At 39.8% G+C, this 18701-nt stretch overlaps 1 protein-coding gene across 1 annotated transcript in view; it reads right to left on the reverse strand.

Moving 5' to 3' along the window:
- DOCK2 (dedicator of cytokinesis 2) overlaps positions 1 to 18701 on the reverse strand; it is a 454537-nt gene that overhangs the window by 407973 nt on the left and 27863 nt on the right. Inside the window, exons 9-14 of the mRNA XM_075010079.1 lie at positions 17980 to 18061; positions 8840 to 8975; positions 6985 to 7060; positions 3873 to 3949; positions 3118 to 3243; positions 495 to 619 (exon numbers count right to left, since the gene is read on the reverse strand). Of these exons, the coding sequence (XP_074866180.1) occupies positions 495 to 619; positions 3118 to 3243; positions 3873 to 3949; positions 6985 to 7060; positions 8840 to 8975; positions 17980 to 18061 (622 nt within the window). The remainder of the gene's footprint in view (positions 1 to 494; positions 620 to 3117; positions 3244 to 3872; positions 3950 to 6984; positions 7061 to 8839; positions 8976 to 17979; positions 18062 to 18701) is intronic.

The following is an 18701-nucleotide window of genomic DNA, read 5'->3' on the forward strand; positions in this document are numbered from 1 at the left end:
TGCTCATGGGAAAAAGGGGACTTTGAAGTAGGTAGGGTCCTTTCGAAAAGGAGCCCCATTGGGACGAGCCGCGCGGCGGCGAGGCGCATCAATTTCGAAGTGCTGCAGCCGCCCGCATGCTAATGAAGCGCTGAATATGTATGTCAGCGCTTCATTAGTAAACTTCAAAATGGCCATTTGCATGGCCATTTCGAAGTTTGGGGCTAGTGTAGACACGGCCACTCACAGTCAATAAGAGTAGATCATTAGTTTGCTCTCTAGTCAGAGACAAAAAGTCAGCAAGTATCTTTTTCCAGGTTTCTACACATTACTTAAGACTTTTTGTGAAGTATAACAATTCCAGCATCACAAAACTACTTAACAGAAATAAAACATAAATGTACTGCAGGATGGTACATTACAATGTTATTAAGAATTCATGTGAAGTGTAAGCTTACTTCTGAGATGTGCTAGCACTTCCATGTTTAATGCTAACCGAAAGAGACCAAACTTACTGGAATCACTTTCCCTTCTTCATCACAGACACACATGATCACTTCCACATTTCTCTGAGTTGTTTTATTGTATTTATCAAAATCACCCGTAGTCAGTGTAACATAAATGTCATTTCTTATATCCCCTGTGACAGAAATGTTTAAAGTTAGAAAGCAGAATCAAAACATATTACAAAATGAAAGGGAAAACCAAGAGGGTTAATTACAAGTAATAATGAGCACTTACATACTCCTCTCCATATGCTGAACTATATTAAATCAAGCTAAGTTCATTCTAAAAGCTTCAAGTGTTTGCTTTGATATTTTCATTTGATCAGATTGTATGTGCTAGTTTGAAACTAGACAAATGTGTTTCCTAAAAAGGTAACTTATCTAATTGACATCCTGCAGTGACACCTTCTGGCGAGGTGAAGTTAAATTGCTATTGCTCAATTTGACTAACAAGATAGGAGATGCTGTTTTTCCTCCTACGAAAACTGATATAATCAAAGACATAATGCTGTATACATGAACAGTCTGAATAATCTGAACCAAATATTTGGCTTTGAATTCACATTCAATAGCCTAACTTCATAGACATTGGTATTTTAACTGAAACAAAACAGTATGAAAGTCAAACAAGGAATGATTGTACAACTTTGATTTATCTACACAGTGGTTATGAAAGCAATTTATGAGAAGCATGAAACTTACTCAGAATCATAGAACTACAGGGTTACAAAGGATTGCAAGACTCATCTAGACTATCCCCCTGCTAAGATGCTGGATTTGTTGTGGGTAAACTATCCAATACAGACGGCTATCAGCCTCCTTTCAAAAACCTCTGGTGAAGGAGCTTTCATGACCTCCTTGGGCACTCTGTTCTATTGGCCCATTGTTCTTATAATTAGGAATTTTTTAAGGCAGCAAGTATTTGCAGACAGCTATCAAATCCAACTTTAATCTCCTCTTTTCCAGACTATAAATTTCCAGATCCTTCAGCTTTTGCTCAGAGAACTTGTATTGCACCCCTTTGATTATATCTATTGTTCACCTTTGTATCCTTTCCAATTTGACTACAGCCTTCCCTACTTTGGTGACCAAAGATGACCACAGTACTCTGACACCTAAGCAGTGTGGAATACAGCAATATTATCTCCTCCCATGCCTTGCACGCCACATCCATTAATGGAAACATACATCTCATTTACTCTTTTTGAAACAGTATTGCATTGTAGATTCACATTGAGGCTGTGATACACAATTCTCAGATCCTCCTCTGCAGTGTTGATTCTGTATTTGCACATTTCTTTTTTTCTTCCTCAAGTGTAATGCATTTGCCTTTACTGAATTTCATTTATCACCTATAGTCCAGTTTTCACATCTATCCAGATCCCTTTAAATTTTAGCTCTGTCCTCCAAAGTGTTGGCTTTGTGTGTAACCTGAAAATTTGATCAGCATACTCTCTATTCTTAGATCCTGCTAATTAATATGTATGTAATATGAATGCTGTGGAACCCCGCTGGAGACATTCTTCCAATCAGAGTAAAACCTCCTTTACTTTCACAAACAATTAAGTAATAAAGCAAATGGTCTCAGTTATTGCTCTTTACAGCTTAATTTTTTACCAATTTCCACCACTTAGTGATCATCCTTCAACAGGCTCTGTATTTGCAGCTACTTAATGTAACCACAGACACCATTTCAGTAACAGTGACTCATTATTTGCAGCTGCTTAACCAGTTATGCTTCTACTCAATTTTAGTTCCTCTGAGCCACATTTCCTTCTTATCCACATTTCAAAAGCCTTGCTAAAGTCCAGGTATATTATATCCAAATTTCCTCCTATTCATCAAATCAGTCATCCTGTCAAGGAGACCAAATTGGTGTAGCAAGGATTTGTTCTTAGTAAATCCATGATGGCTGCTAATGGCCACCCCTCCATTCTCCAGGCTTTCAGAAATTGAATGTTTTATACATTGCTGTACTAGCTTCTCAAAAACTGAGGTCAGGCTGAGTGGCCTATAGTTCTCCGGCTCTTCCTTTTCCCCCATTTTTGAAGGCAGGGACTATATTAGTTTTTCTCCTGACTTCCAAGACCACTCCTATCATACAGGAATTTACAAATATTGCTAGTGGCTCTGAAATTTCTTCAGAACTCTGGGATGAATAGCACCAGGCCCCACTGTCTTGAATTCTTTCAAATTAGTCAAAAGATTAAGTGTTTTTTTCCCTTATCCCAATCTGCCCCCCTTCCCCTTTGTCAGGTGTGCTTAACTTTACTAATTATCCAGTATTTTTGTGAGAAGACTGAAGTAAAAGTCAGCATTGAACATCTTTGCCTTCCTATCTTCTTCCATCATTAGTTCCCCTTCTCCGTTGAGCAGTGGGTCAACACTGCCCCCACATTTTCTTTGGTTTCGCTGAAATATTTTTGTTTTTCAATGTTTTGTCCTTACGTTTTTCTATGTAACTACATAGTTGATATAAACTTCTAAAATTAAAATTAGAAATAATTCTGAAGTGTTCATTTAAATAAGATCCAAACTAAATATTACTGACATTTATAGGAGACATTTATAGGAGACTTTAGAATAGGAAGTGTAGAAGTCTATTTTCAATACCGAACAAACCACCGCCTACCTGGCATGATTATTTCAGGGAATCCAAGCTTCCTTGCAACAACTGTTGTCCTATCAACAAGATGAGGGTAGTCCTTCCTAATCTGACTCATGTCTCCAATAAGCATTTTCATAGTTACCCACAGACCTGGGGGTGGGCCGGAAAAATAAAACAGTGCACGATTATGTAATTAACTTCTTTTGGGTTTTCTCTGAACTAAGTTACCATTTCTCTCTCCTCTAGAAAGCTGCTCACTCACAAGCCTGCCAGCAGGGGGTGGGAGGGCTGAAGGGGGGAACTGCCCCAGGGCCTAGCAATTTGTCAGAGTCAAGGGCCTTGGGCTCTTTAAATTGCCACTGCAGCACCAAATAGCATGCGCCAGGAGACACTGAAGGGCTGGCTCAACCTAGCCACACCCCTTCTGTCTGAGACTCCGCCCCTTCTAGAAGCAAGGAGCCAGGCCCCCAGATACACATTACCCAGGGGTCCAGCAAATCTGGCCCATCCCTCCGCTTACTCATAACACCTTTCCCATCTCCCCAGTCAGAAACGTGCTATCACTTAAAATTTAACTAAAGCCACTTTTAGCAGTGCGTCAGGTGCTTATATAAATAGCCTCTAACTCCCACCACTAAAAGATTTACATTTGTTACTGTCAGCATCACAGTACATCCAGGCCAATGACTGAGACACAGACTGATTTGAAACCCAGAATCTAAAACATGAAACCAAGATTTAAATATATTAATTTTGCTTACACATACACACTGCATTACCTTGCCCACCACTATCTCCTTTTGATGCTGTGACTTTGCCTAACAGACTGTGCAAAGACTCATTCTCTGCCATCACCCTAAAGGAAAATAGGACAAACAATTAAGGAAACAATAAGGCAAATGCTCTCAGTTATTGCTTTTTACCAACTCAATTACTTATCAATTCCCACCACTTAGTGATCAGTCTTCCACAGGCTCTTGGTCTGTATTTGTAACTACATAAATGCTACTTAATGTTATCAAAATTATCTACACTTAATATTATATCATGAACAGTGAGATAATGTCAAAGACAGATAACTGAAAACGTCTTCAAAAGGTAACAAATTCCTGAGCTGCTGAATTATTTAAGGTGGTGAAGCTGATGAACCACCACCTTGAATATTGTACAGCATGACATTTCTAATTGATTATGGGGATAAATTAATTTTTAGGATTGAACTCTTTTAGCTCTCTGATGGCAGAATGATATTGGGATTGGCATGACAAATAGGGAGACTTCTTTAATATTTCGGCCAAGGCCAGTTAAATTTGAGAATTACTGGGGAATACAGGCCACTTCAGTGTGACTTCATTGAAAAAATTGGAAACACTTCAATAGGCAATTTCAATGCGAAAATTGTTAGCAAAAATACAGACAGAGAACAGACGATGGGAAAAGGCGGCATAGGTAACATAAATGAAAACAGAGAGCACTTCAGTGAGCTTTGTTCCTTCAATGGATGGTAATAAGTGGTAATATATTTCCACACAAAAGGATCTATAAGGTCACTTGGGTTTCACCGACCACCCGTCAGAAAACCAGATTGATCACATCTGTACCAGCTATCCTTTCAGAAGGCTGACATAGGATATTAGCACTACAAGAGGACCAGACATAGGTTCAGACCACTATGTGGTCGGTCACAATAAAACTAGTTCAAGCTCAAGAGGTACACCAAAGTGACCAAGCCAGGATTGAGAGACAAGAGCTGGTTTCCAAGTCAACATGTCCAACACACAAACCTTACCCCAGAAGATGCTACCATGGAACAAATCTGGGAACACATCAAAAGAGCCTGGGAAAGAGGACAAGGTGTCACAAAGAATGGATCACTGCAGAAATGCTGAGAAAGGTGAAGGAAGGAAAGTTCAGAAAAGCAGCAGTCAGCAGCAAAGCATGGGTTGAGTGGAACTCCCCCTTGTACATAACCTTCATGGACTTCAAAAAAGCCTTTGACAGTATTGATAGACACACTTTGTGGAAACTGCTGAAACACAGTGGCATCCCATCCAAAATTATTAACCTGATCTATTCAATATATGAACCCTCAACATGCCAAGTTGTTCACAATGGTATCTTGACAGAATCCTTCAGAATGCTCTCAGGATTGCAACAAGAGTGCCTATTGTCATGTCTCCTGTTCATCATAATGGACTGGGTTATGAGCAAGACAACAGATGGTTATTAACGGGGCATTCAGTGGACACTTTTCAAACAGCCAGAGGACATTGATTTTGCTGATGCTGTCATCTTCTTTTCACACCAACACGAAAGCATGGAAGTAAAGGTTGCAACGTTAGACAAAACTGCCTCAATGACTGGACTGAGCATTAACAAGGGAAAGACCAAGACACCAAGGATCAACCAGTCCAACACCACCCACCATCACACTGGGAGGAGATGACCTGGAAGATGTGGAGCAGTTCACGTACTTGAGGAGTATTATGGGCATAGACAGAGGCACAGACAAGGATATCAGTGTCAGGATAGGGAAAGCAACAGCTGCATTTAAGACTCTTCGTCCCATATGGAGTTCACAAATAATATCTGCAAAGATGAAAAATTGCAGATCTGCAACACAAATGTGAGGCTCTTGTATGAATGGAGACACCTGGCATACTAAGAAGTCTTCAAATCACAAGCTACAGACATTCATAAACAGAGGCCTGAGGTACATCCTTCTCATCAAATGGCAAGACTCGGTCACAAATGAGGAACATTGGAATGGAACAGGACAAGAATCACTTGATGTTCAAATCAAGAGAAGAAAGTGGAAGTGGCTAGGCCACACTCTCAGAAAACCATTATCCAGCATAGTCCGTCAACCTCTCACATGGAACTCGCAAAGAAAATGCAAAAGAGGAAGACCTCAGACAACGTGGAGAAGATCTACTGAGACTGAAAGACAACAATTAGGGTAGTTCTGGAGTCAGCTAAAAGTTGTGTCTTGAGAGAGTGACACATGACCTATGCTCCACTCTGAGTACAAAAGTTTAAGTCAAGACAGGCCACTACCTATTACAGTCTTCTGGCCTATGGCTCCTGATGGCACAATAAACCACATATTGGATAAGAGGTGCCTAGAGAAAGCCCTTCCCTTTCCTCTGCTACTCAGTTCAGGAATGCTTCATGAAACCCAGCTCAAATGAGCCTGATGAAATTGTAAAAAACACTGAGGTAGGGCCAATTCTTCAGTATTTATCCAACTGGCATAGTCTCCACAGCAGACACAAACTCTTGCAATATCATGCAGAATACCATTCACTGTTCCCAGTGAGCATCTATACTTCAGGCCATATCACCATTTTATTCAGGCCCAAGCACCATGTTCAGATCAAAGGTTGTCTTGCAGCCTGTCTTAACTTGTTCAGTAGCCCATCCATGCAGTTCATTCCAACTCACAACAGATATTTACCACCCATAATCATGGAACCCATTGTCTAAAATAGATTGGTGGACATTCACATGCTTTGATTCTATTTAATAGGTCACAGTGCTGGATGCATGAGCAGCAAAAATCAGTTTGTTTCCTTTTGTACTTAATTTATGCCATATAGAAAACTAACATATCTTTGCCACAATTTACATTAATAAGTCTGAATCCCATAATGTTGTTTCCTTGTGGCTTCCCTTAGGAATATTGAAAGGGAGGAGGGTTCAAATATTTTCAGCAATGTTCCCACAAAATTACTTTTTCTTTTAGTACTTCAAATTGTACTAACATTGACATCCATATATGCACTTAATCACTTTACAGTACCTGTTACAAAGACCCATAAGCTCTTGTACAGAGAAGTTTTTGCATGTAAAATAAACTTTTGTATTCTAAAGAATAAATTTGATTCTTACGGGTGAAAAGGAATGAAATGTTGCTTCTCTTCATCGCTTTCTGCTTTACCTTTTATGATATCAGTAATATCCATAACTGGAGGAGTAGAAACAAAATTTGTGAATACATAAGAACACAAGAAATTATTCTTCTCTCTCACTAACTTAGTAAACTAAATGCATAATTGTGTTTTGGAGCAGATATGCATTTTGAATATTTTTTCCAGGTTGTAAGACGGACTTTTATATTGGAATTTCATTAGCTATCACCAGGAATATAAAGTGCAATATACAGTTAATCTTTACTAAAAAGGATATTTATATCCATTTGGAGTGCCGTAGGTTGCACCTCCCCCAAAAAGATGAACTTCTATATGAATTCAACTGAAGCTGAAGAGCTCATTAAAAATTGATAAGCTGTATGTGTGTTACAGGTTGAACCTCTCTTGTCTGGCAACATATGTGGTCCAGCATGATTTTAGTTAGCTGGATGTCTGCTTATGATGAGTGTGGCCAAGTTTCCTGTGGTGCCATAAAATTTGTTTACAGACACCAGTCCTGGCTCTGTGTTCTGTACTGTTATTTAACTGTAATTTACCCCTAAATGTCTTCTAAGAGCCTGGTAAGCAGTGGAAGTGATGGTAATACTGCTAGACAAAATTAGCTTGCTGTGGTTCAGCAAATTCTCAGCAGTCAGGTCCTGAGGGTGCTGGACTAGAGAGGTGCAACCTGTAGTGTAGAGAGAAAAAAAAAACCTTTTCCAGGGTCTATGATACACTTTTCTATGCAGAAATGGTTTAATTCTCATTCTCCCATTTACGGTTTCCAATCAACCCAGTGGTGCTAAAACTTAATTTTCCAATATGTTGTCAGTTTTACAGTTTTAAGTCTCATTTGGTGGGGCAAGGGTAAAAAGGGTAAAAATTTCTAACTGTAGTTTCAAAACCTGATAGACACTTATCCTACAATAATTACTTGTCCTTGAGTTGTTTTAATCAGTATGGACACCACTATTGTAGTGCATAAGCCTCATCACGCTTAATAGCAGTGAGTATAAGCACACATTCCCTGCCCCCCCTTGTGTTCACATATGAAAATGTGAAGGGCAACATCTTCTCACTTCCCTTGTGATTCAATGCCCATGTTACTGATCACTCCAAAATGCAGGGATGGAGAATGAATTGTAAGACCCAAACTGATAACATCTTCTCAAAGAACCACAGTTTCTGCAGTTCAAATGTTTTCAGCTCTTGAAGGATAAGTTAATGTGGAACTCACTTTAGGTGACAGGCAAGAAGTTTATGCCCTGAATGTCCTTAAACCTAGGACTACTAAAATCAGCTGCACATGGAAGCCATTTAGGAACACCCAGTGCATGGGGTTGTGTTCCAGATCACCTTCACTGACAGTAATTGGTAGACCTCCACTGTAGGAACTTATATAGTTCTTTTTAATCCATCTGTACCTCTGATCTTCACAGCATCCCCTGGAAATGAGTTCCACAAGATGACTGTGCTTTGTGCAAAGTACTTCCTTTTTAAAAAAAAAAAACTGGCTATTAGTATGGTCAACAGGGGCTAGATCACTCAATAAATTACCTAGTTCTGTTCATTCCCTGGTACCAGGCAGTTGGAAGACAGGATACTAGGGTAGCTCAACCATTAGTCTGACTCGATATGGCCATTCTTATGTTTTCGAGAACATAGTACTCAGCTCATATTCTTCCATCTCAAGGTTCATCTTAATGTTTTTTCTCTGCCTTGAAACCAGGTTTGTTTGTTTGTTTTTTAAGTTTTCATTACAAAAAAGAATATGTGGAAATGGGCTATGATGAGAAGCAAATGTCACACATAGATTTAAGAGAAATGCATGTTACCTGCCACACCAAAAGGCCGACGTAATCCCTGAGTGCATTTTTTTGTATTGCTGTCTTTTAGGTCCATTCTTCCAACCCGAACTATTTGACAAACTAAATAAACTTTGTCTCGGTTAAGATCTTTGTTTCCAAGATCCTAAAAACGAGAAGATGAATAACATTCTGCAATAAGCAAAATTCCAGTGGAGACCCTAGTTACAATGCCATTTACCAGAGACAGGGAAAAAACACATTAAGAAAGAGTAAGGAACACAAAGCTGTTTTAACACCAGTCAAACAAAGTTGATATTTTAAATTGTATGAAACTAAGGAGAGAGAAGACGACATTTTCACCAGGCAAGAGCTATAGGACATAGTGTCTTGATATTACATAAAGTTGTGAGCATGGGAAAACAGAAGAGGCCAGTGCTAGAGAACTGGAAGAAAATGGAGGTGGGATTAAGGAGAGAAATGTTTATCATCAGTACAAACAGGAAATCACCCATTCTAATCTCTACTGCAGTAATTTTCAAACTGTCTATGATGTTTATTCCTTTCCAAGCAATGTAGTCTACCACACACCCACATCTCACATAGGGTCATAATATTCCTAGGTCTTACTAAATAAATTCAAGTGTTCTCAATTACAAGGTTTTTGTCACATAGCTCAGTTTGCAAACCACTCATTCAAGAGACTGGCAGTTGTACAACCAATCAATGCAGCGGCTAACCCAGAGCCCTGAATACCAACACTGTTCAGCCAGCCAAAACTCAACTGACATCTTATTGAAGACCCTCACTTCAGACCCTGCGCCCCAAAAGTCCAGGCACCTTAAGCCTTCCCTAATGTCCAAGTGAAGAGATGGGCTCTGCAGCATACCCTGAAGGTGAATGAATTTTGGTGAGTTTCAAATCCATGGGCATGGGGAGAATTATCTCAAGTCCCTGTCACTTCATCTAATGAGACTCATGACTGAGCATCTCTACTGAGCCCAGCTGTTGATATTTACAAGGGGAAACGTGGTCCTGAGGTGATGGACAGCCCTCAAAATATTTATAATTTTATAGGTCAACAGCAACACCTCAAACTCTACCAAACAAAAAAGGCAAACCACATTGTTCTGCATCAGTGGTGTCATGTGCTCATGATGCAAAATAAGCAGCCAAATATTTGCACTATCATCAGTCTGAGTTGATTTAATTTAAGATTCAATTTACAATTATCATAATGCTAATGTGAGATGTATTTTATTACATGCCCTGAAGTAGTCAGCTTACAAGGTCATAAGTAGGTATTTATCATGGTATTTTGCCCCACACCAAGAGAAGCAGCCTGAATGAAATTTGGGAGTTCAGTCAGAAATGCAATGTAAAGTGTGTTGCTTCTGACGAAATTAGCAATCCTCTCAGATTGCTAAACTGGACAATTTATTTTAAGATTACTGAAAAAAAAACCTAAAAAACTATCCTGAGAGCACAGCACAGAACTGAAAATAGAAAAGTTGCAAAATCATATAGGGTAAGCAAATAAGAGCTTAAAAGCTCCTGGGAACATCCTGAATCGTCAATATTGGCGTTGTATTCTGAGGACAGGCTGTCAATATTTTTTTCAAAACTTCCACTTAACAGCTGGAGAAAGTTATTGTTTTTTGGTTGTCTGGTAGTAACTAATACCTCTAGGATTGCATAAGACTACAAGAAATATTTTTGTTTCCCTGTGTCTCTCACACAGCAAGTTTCTATGAAGTCACTTTTGTTTTTAAAAAGTCTCCTTTTTTGTCCATAGCTAATATTTTGAAACAAAATCTCTGCAGCCATGTTTCATTCCTACAAAAGTGGGAATAAACCTACTAACCCTTTCTTTACCCTGCCTCCAGCTTGACATCCCTAATTTAGCAATGACTGGATGGAAATTCCCTAAGTAACTAGTTCTGATTTAGGAGCATACCCAAACACATTGGGGGTGGGGAGGGAGGATTTGGAGAAGGAAAATGTGGTAATACATACCCATCTGAAAACAAAATCATTAAACAGAGTCTGTGTCATCTGCAAAGTTGTGTGACTTCTCAAAATGGTGACCACATCCCTCTATCACACCAAACTAATTTTCTGAGCTTTCTAGTCCAGAATGCTCAGGAAGGACTAGTTTCCAGAAATCAAGGGTTATATGTCCTCTGAATGAACCAAAATCATTGCCTTCACATCAGAACAAAGGAGAACACCAAAAGGATGGAAAAGTTGCAGCCCCTTTAATTTTAGGAGAAGATACACTTGATGTCATACTTTCTACTAACTCCACCATGAAGCCACTAAGAGCTCCATGCCAGTCCCAAACCTGGATGAAGGAAGAGAGTTAGTCAGATGTGTCTCGATGAACTGACTGTCAAACAACAATACAAATGAAATCTGATGCCAGTACAACTAAATGTTAAAAGATGCCAGCTCAGATGTCACCCGGACAATTTAGATGAGGCTGCTATAAGGTGTGTGTATAAATGGCTGGATAACTGTACTCAGAGAGTAGTTCTTAAAGGTTCTCAATCCTGCTGGAAAAGTATAACTAGTGGGGTTCCGCAGGGATCTGTGTTAGGACTGGTTCTGTTCAATATCTTCATCAACGATTTAGATATTGGCATAGAAAGTATGCTTATTAAGTTTGCAGATGATACCAAGCTGGGAGGGGTTGCAGCTGCTTTGGAGGATAGGGTCATAATTCAAAATGACCTGGATAAATTGGAGAAATGGTCTGATGTAAACAGGATGAAGTTTAATAAGGACAAATGCAAAGTGCTCCACTTGGGAAGGAACAATCAGTTTCACACATACAGAATGGGGAGACGCTGTCTAGGAATGAGTACAGCAGAAAGGGATCTAGGGGTTATAGTGGACTACAGGCTAAATGAGTCAACAGTGTAAAAAGCAAACATGATTCTGGGATGCATTAACAGGTGTGCTGTGAACAAGACATGAGAAGTCATTCTTCTGCTCTCCTCTACGCTGGTTAGGCCTCAGCTAGAGTATTGTGTCCCGTTCTGGGCACCGCAGTTCAAGAAAGAGGTGGAGAAATTAGAGAAGGTCCAGAAAAGAGCAACAAGAATGATTAAAGGTCTAGAGAATGTGACCTATGAAGAAAGATTGAAAGAATTGTCTTGTTTAGTATGGAAGAGAGAAGATTGAGGGGAGACATGATAGCGGTGTTCAGGTATCTTAAAGGGTGTCATAAGGAGGAGGGAGAAAACTTGTTCTTTTTGACCTCTGAGGATAGAGCAAGCAGCAATGGACAAACTGCAGCAAGGGAGGTTTAGGTTGGACATTAGGAAAAAGTTCCTAACTGTCAGGGTGGTCAAAAAGTGGAATAAATTGCCAAGGGAGGTTGTGGAATCTCTACCACTAGAGATAGTTAAGAACAGTTTAGATAGATGTCTATCAGGGATGGTTTAGACAGCACTTGGTCCTGCCATTGGGGCAGGGGGCTAGACTCGATGACTTCTCGAGGTCCCTTCCAGCCCTACTATTCTATGATTCTAAACAAGGTCCATGATACCAATCAAGCGATCAGGGTTGGGTCGATAAGTTGGCTACCGAAAGAAAATTGCAGCTGACACATATGCTATCCATTGGAACATGGAATGTCCGAACACTGTGGGCAACTGGAAAATTAGAGCTGCTTTGGAAGGAGATGGAGAGATACCGTTGTGATATACTTGGACTGGCAGAGATGCGTTGGATGGGATCAGGAGAGATATGCGGTTGCAAAATCATTTGGTCAGGAAACGAAACAAAGAAGGAGTTGGATTCCTTCTTAGCAAAACACCTAGAAGAGCATTATTAGGATACAAACCGGTGAGTGCAAGAATGATGGTAGCGTGATTCGAAGCAAAACCATTAAACATCAGTCATTCAGGCATATGCACCCACGTTGGACAGTACGGAGGAAGAGATTGAGCTATTCTATGAAGACTTGACAAAGACGGAGGAGGAGATACCGAAGAAAGGTGTGTTGACCATTGGAGGAGATAGGAACGTGAAGGTTGCAACAGATAATGAAGGTCATGGGAAGGTTTGGATATGGAGAAAGAAACGACCAAGGTGAGAAACTGCTAGAGTTTGCTACTGAGCATGAGATAGTGATCTGCAACACAAGACTCCAACAAAAAGACTGTAGGAAGTGGATGTGGTGATCAAATGATGGGAAGTACAAGAATATGGTAGACATGATTTTGATAAGAAGAAGATGGATAACATCAGTACAGCAGTACTGAACTTTCCAAGGAGCGGATATAGACTCAGACCACAGTCCAGTGATCACAAACATCAAGATAAAACTCAAAAGAAAATGTAAGACACAATTTAAGAAAAGAAGATATGCAGTGAGGCTATGTGAGGAAGAAACAGGGAACGCATACAGAACAGTGCTCAAAGAGAAGATTAAGAATATTGCCACAGAGAAAAAACGAGATAAGAGAGTCGCAGGGATAGCCATCGCTATAGAAGAGGTAATTGAGCAGACTGTTCCAGAAGAAGATCAATAACAAGTGGATTAGCCAGAAGACACTCAAGTTGGTTCAAGAGAAGAGAGGCTTGAAGATCAGAAGAGATGTTTCTGAGATGGCAGAACACCAATATAGGATGAAAGGCAATGAGGTAAGGAAAGCAGCCAGAAAGGATAAGGAGAAGTGGTTAGAAGATCAATGTGAAGATATACAGAGGTATTATGACAAATGTAAGACCAGGGAGGTGTACAAAACAATTAGGAATATTATTAGGAAATGGCAACCGAAGCAGATGGTGATCAAAGATGAGAACGAAGAACTGCTCATGAACAGGGAGAAGATTGTGCAGTGATGGATGAGCTATTGCACCGATCTGTACAAAGCACAGTTGGACTCTAGTGTCTCAGAGAGACTGATTGAAGAATTGAAAGAGAGATCTCCCCTGAGCATCAAGAACAAGACCAATATTTCGAAGGAGGAAGTAGAAAAAGTAGTGAAACAAGTAAAGAACAACAAGAGCCTTGGAAATGATAAGATCACAGGAGAGATAATCAAATATGGTGGAGAAAGCATGATTCAGGAAACAAACCAACTATGTAATACAGCATGGAATAAAAGCAAGGCTCCTAAGGAATGGACAAGACCTGTGCTAGTGACAATACCCAAGAAAGGAAGTACATTGCAGTGCAAGAACTGAAGAACGATTGCCCTTACGAATCATCTAGGTAAGGTGCTGATTATGATACTGACTGAAAGATTAAGATCACGGATAGAAGAATATACAGCAGACGAGCAAGCAGGGTTCAGAAAAGATAGAAGTACCATACAGCAAATATTGGCACTAAGACTGATGGAGGAGAAGGCTCGATGAAAGAACAAAAACGTATACACTTGCTTCATCAATTTTCAAAAGGCATTTGACAGTATAGACCAGAAAGTGACTTGGTCGGTGTTGGAGTCATACGGAGTGCACAGCAGACTGATACAGTTGTTGAAGGGTATCAGTGATAATGCAGAGGCAGTGGGGAGAACATGCAGGCAGTTGGTTTAAAACAAGTAGAGGTATGAGACAAGGAGATACAATATCGCCAAGTATCTTCATAGCACATCTGGAGAGAGTGATGATGGACAAGATCGAGGAAGAGGTAGAAGGAATATCTGTGCTCGGGTAAAGAATTAACAACTTGAGGTCTGCAGATGATATAGTTATCATTGAAGAAGATGAGGAGAAGCTAGCAAAAACGGTGCAGGTGTTAAACAAAGGAGGGAAGTGGTGCGGACTTATTATGAACATTGATAAAACAAAAACAATGGTATTTGGAGATAATGAAATAGGAAGGACGATCAGTGTCGATGGTATTGACCTAGAAAATGTAGGGAAGTTCACATATCTGGGGAGCAACATAACGTATGATCTAGACTGTAAGAAGGAAATAGCAACTAGAATAGCAAAAGCAAGAGTGAGTTTGAAGGCAATGGATAAGATCTGGAAAAGCAAAGCAATTAGCTTAAGAACAAAGCTGGGCATCTTGAAAACGTGTGTATTCAGCAGCATGTTGTACGGATGTGAGACATGGGTGACAACAAAAGTTTCGAAAAGAAGAACATTGGTGTTCGAAAAGAGTTGTTATAGAAAGATTCTGAGAATAGGATGGATGCAGAAGGTCACCACTGAGGAATTATATAGGAAGATACCGCCAAAAGAGAACCTGCTGCAGAAGGTTATAAAACGGAAGCTACAACTATTTGGACATATTTGCAGAATGAACGACAAACGAAAAAAATCAAGACTCTAGTATTCAGCATAATGGACGGCTCGAATAGGAGAGGCAGACCCCACAGAGAATGGGTAGATGACATAGTAGATTGGTGCAGAGCCAGTCTACAGAAACTGAGCCACTCTGCACCGGATAGGGAAAAATGGAAGGAAATAGTGAGAGCGGCATTAGACACCAACGGGCGCTGAGCCCACGGTTACTGATGATGATGATACTTGCTGCTATCCAGAACTTTCAAGTTGTACTGGAACTGTTTAATGCTATGTCTGACTTTTTCTGTAGTCAATAATTAAGGTTAAGATTTAGTCCTGGGTATTTTTAGTAGAAGTCATGGACAGGTCATGGGAAAACAAAACAAAAATTCATGTCCTGGCCATGATTTTTACTATAAAAATTCCAAATAAGTCTCATCTGCTCCTGGATTTCGGGGCACCAAGGCCTGGTCTCTGCTCCAGTGATGGGGGCTGACTACCTTCAGCCACCTGCTTTTCTGACCCCTGAGAGACCAAACACTCCACCACACCCAGGGGCCAGCTACTCCAACTGTAGCCACGCCAGCTGCAAAAGTCACAGATGTCCCAGAAAGTCATGATATTTCTAACAGACTCACAGTATCAACAATACTGCTTCTCCTTAAATAGTCCGAATTCATTGTGTCCCCATAGTGGTCTGCTAATAAAGTGTGAACTCTGACCCCTCTCGCAGACAACTAACCTTAACGAGAAGCTAAGTTCAAATTCAAACTGGGAACATTTAAATAGTATCAAGCAAAGGCAATTTCTTTTATGCCAAAATTAAATACAGAAGGGCTATACAATGTTAAGGTTGTGTAACTAAAGTCAGTCACAAAATGCTCAACTTAAGTACAGCAACTCATGTAAGCTGTACATTACGTGTATTTAATTGTGTGCTTTCAAGATGCTAGGTTTATCTTAATTCAACTTATTTTTCAATATTTGCATTTGATTTTGCTTATGAAAAATCTTTGTAATGAAAGGGCATTCAGGCGCCTTGTTATAAAACACCCTCCTGGTGCTCAACACAGGACTTTTAATGAGACAATATTACAATGTGACTCAGGCAAAATGCTTCGCAGGGCAAAAATGCATGTGAGGAAAAGTGAGGAGCTGTTCTACTATTCTATGAAATACAAAGTTTAAATGAGTTTCAGATCAAAGGTGAAAAACAGTATTTATGCTTCCCTCAACTGCAATGAGCTTTGGCTCACACCCCTGTTGTAAATGAAACTTGAGATTTTCCAAATAATGGACAGACCTGAGACTGAAAGGAGACAAAAAACTCCAGATTTCTTTTCACCAACATCCAGCATTGCTAATGCCAGGGATTCTAAATAAAAGAGCCACAGCAGTTGGCATCTGCTCCCCCTAGAGTTAAATGATGCAAAAACTTCTGGATCTAAAGATATTCTTGGTTATAGACAGCCCCACCAATGCGGGAGGGGGGAAGGGGCAAAGGGGGTAACTGCCTGAGGGCCTAGAAATTCAATAGGGCCCAGCGCTCCATCTGTTGCTACTGCAGCAATGGCCAGAACCCTGGGTCCCCTAAACTGTCTTTGGAGCACTTCCATGGTATGCTGCAGACTCCCGGGAAGCACTCTCTGTGTGGCACGGGGGCCAGGTACAGTCCACACGGTGCTGAGGGCCAGCTGATGCAGCTCTGCCCCTTCTGCCTAAGGCCTCACCCCACTGGGGAGAATGGAGCCAGCCCCACCCACCTTGCCCAGAATTCTGGGGAGTCTGTCAGTCACTAGACATGACACGCATTTGGAAGAGATGCTTTAGAACCTCAGAATCATGTGGTTCCAAAAGTAAGGAGGAGAAATTTGCAGAAATACTTTCCTCCCACATCTACATCATCCACCACTTATTTCCACCTTTTGTACGTATGGACTTTCTCCAGGTACATTTCATGGGGGAAACAAGTTGGCCCCCAAAGGTGATTAGATAATTCCTCATTATGAGTCAACAACACTGAGTTACATCTTCATTTCTCTGCATATTTATAATGTAAACCACTTTTCTACAATATGACTGTTGAATGATGCAGATCAGTGTTTCTTAACTTGTTGAGGCCATGGAATACTAAAACATAATATTTTAATGTGGAACATCTAAGAAATTTTTCTTCAAAAAAAATTGTCAGACCTAAAAGCCACATATACAGCAACAACAAAAAGAAGTAATTTAATTATGTTATCACAATGAAGCAGTAACATTGTACCTGGTTTTAACAACAGAAAATACATGCCATCAGCCTTGCAGCATGCCCACAAGTTGTTCACAGAATACCAGTGTTCCGCAGAACTCAGTTTAAAGAAACTTTGATGTAGGTGTCAATTAACATTATATATATATAAAAAAAACCCCACTGTCTAAACATTTAGTAATGAAATTCTGCTCGATTTTGATATTTGCATTAGTATGGATATGAACATTAACTTCAGGGATTTGAATAAATCCTAAACAACTTCATGTAAATAATTTATGTCTGTCCTACAATGTCGTTTTATACTCCTTTGTTAATATATCCATAAGCATAGTGCATAAACATTCTCCATCTTGAAATTATTACTATAATTATAATGACCCAACTTAAATGATTTTCCCTTCAAGTCTGATTAAGTAAGACAGGTCAATCAAACATGTCAGAACAAGAGGTGATCTCAGCATCGAACAGAGGTAGTCTGCCAGTGCTCTTCTCACCTTACTATTCAGCCTATCCCTGAAACTTCCTTTCTGAGCTCACTCAAGTCTATCGCCACCCCACCTCACCCCACCCAATACCTAAAAATGCTGATAGTGATCATTAGCAAGGAAAATCCTATTTTCAAGTTAAAAAATCTAGTCAAATGTGAGAAATGCTTACTCACTGTGAACACCACTTTCAGATTGTTGAGCATGTCAATCTCCTTCGGAAAACCTCTACTCCCCCATCTCACCAAGTAATTTTCACTGTTTAGAAAGAGAAGGTAATAACTAGTTAATGACACTTTTAAAACAAGTGCTATTAAGTACCGTGATGCTATTTACTGCAGAACACTCACAGGCTGAAAGCCATATAGTCCCCCATCTTTAGATTCAACACTTCCATCTTTGGTATTGTTCCAGCCTTCTTTGGACTCCCTGCCCCACACTCACACGCAAGTACACAACCCAAAGAAAATATTGCAATGCCATTTTTATGCATAAAACTGGACTCCAAAATCATTTTAGTAAGACAAAGCAAAAGTATTCAGTTTCTGCTCTGGATATCTATGAAACAGATTTGTCAGCCCAACACTATCCATTTTTAATATTTTGGTTTTGACCATTTGAATGTGTAGGTTTAAAATTTTTATTTTAAAACACCACTTCTCAGTAGTAACATTAAATGTCTGCTTTAGTACTGAGTTGAATTTGACTGGTTTTAACTTCAAGCCATTGGTCGTTGTTCTGCTCTTCTCCGTGATCTTGATGTTTAGAACTTACCGCTGGCTGAGTAAGGCATGGGGTAAAATAAGGCTAACTCTTTTGCCATCAGAAAGCCAAAGTTCTCAGCAAAGTGTAACCAAAATTCATGTTTAATTGTTCTTCATTATAAATTGACTTTTTG

Source organism: Carettochelys insculpta, chromosome 15 (genome assembly GCF_033958435.1).
Source record: "Carettochelys insculpta isolate YL-2023 chromosome 15, ASM3395843v1, whole genome shotgun sequence".
In the NCBI taxonomy this organism is placed as follows: Eukaryota; Metazoa; Chordata; order Testudines; family Carettochelyidae; genus Carettochelys; species Carettochelys insculpta.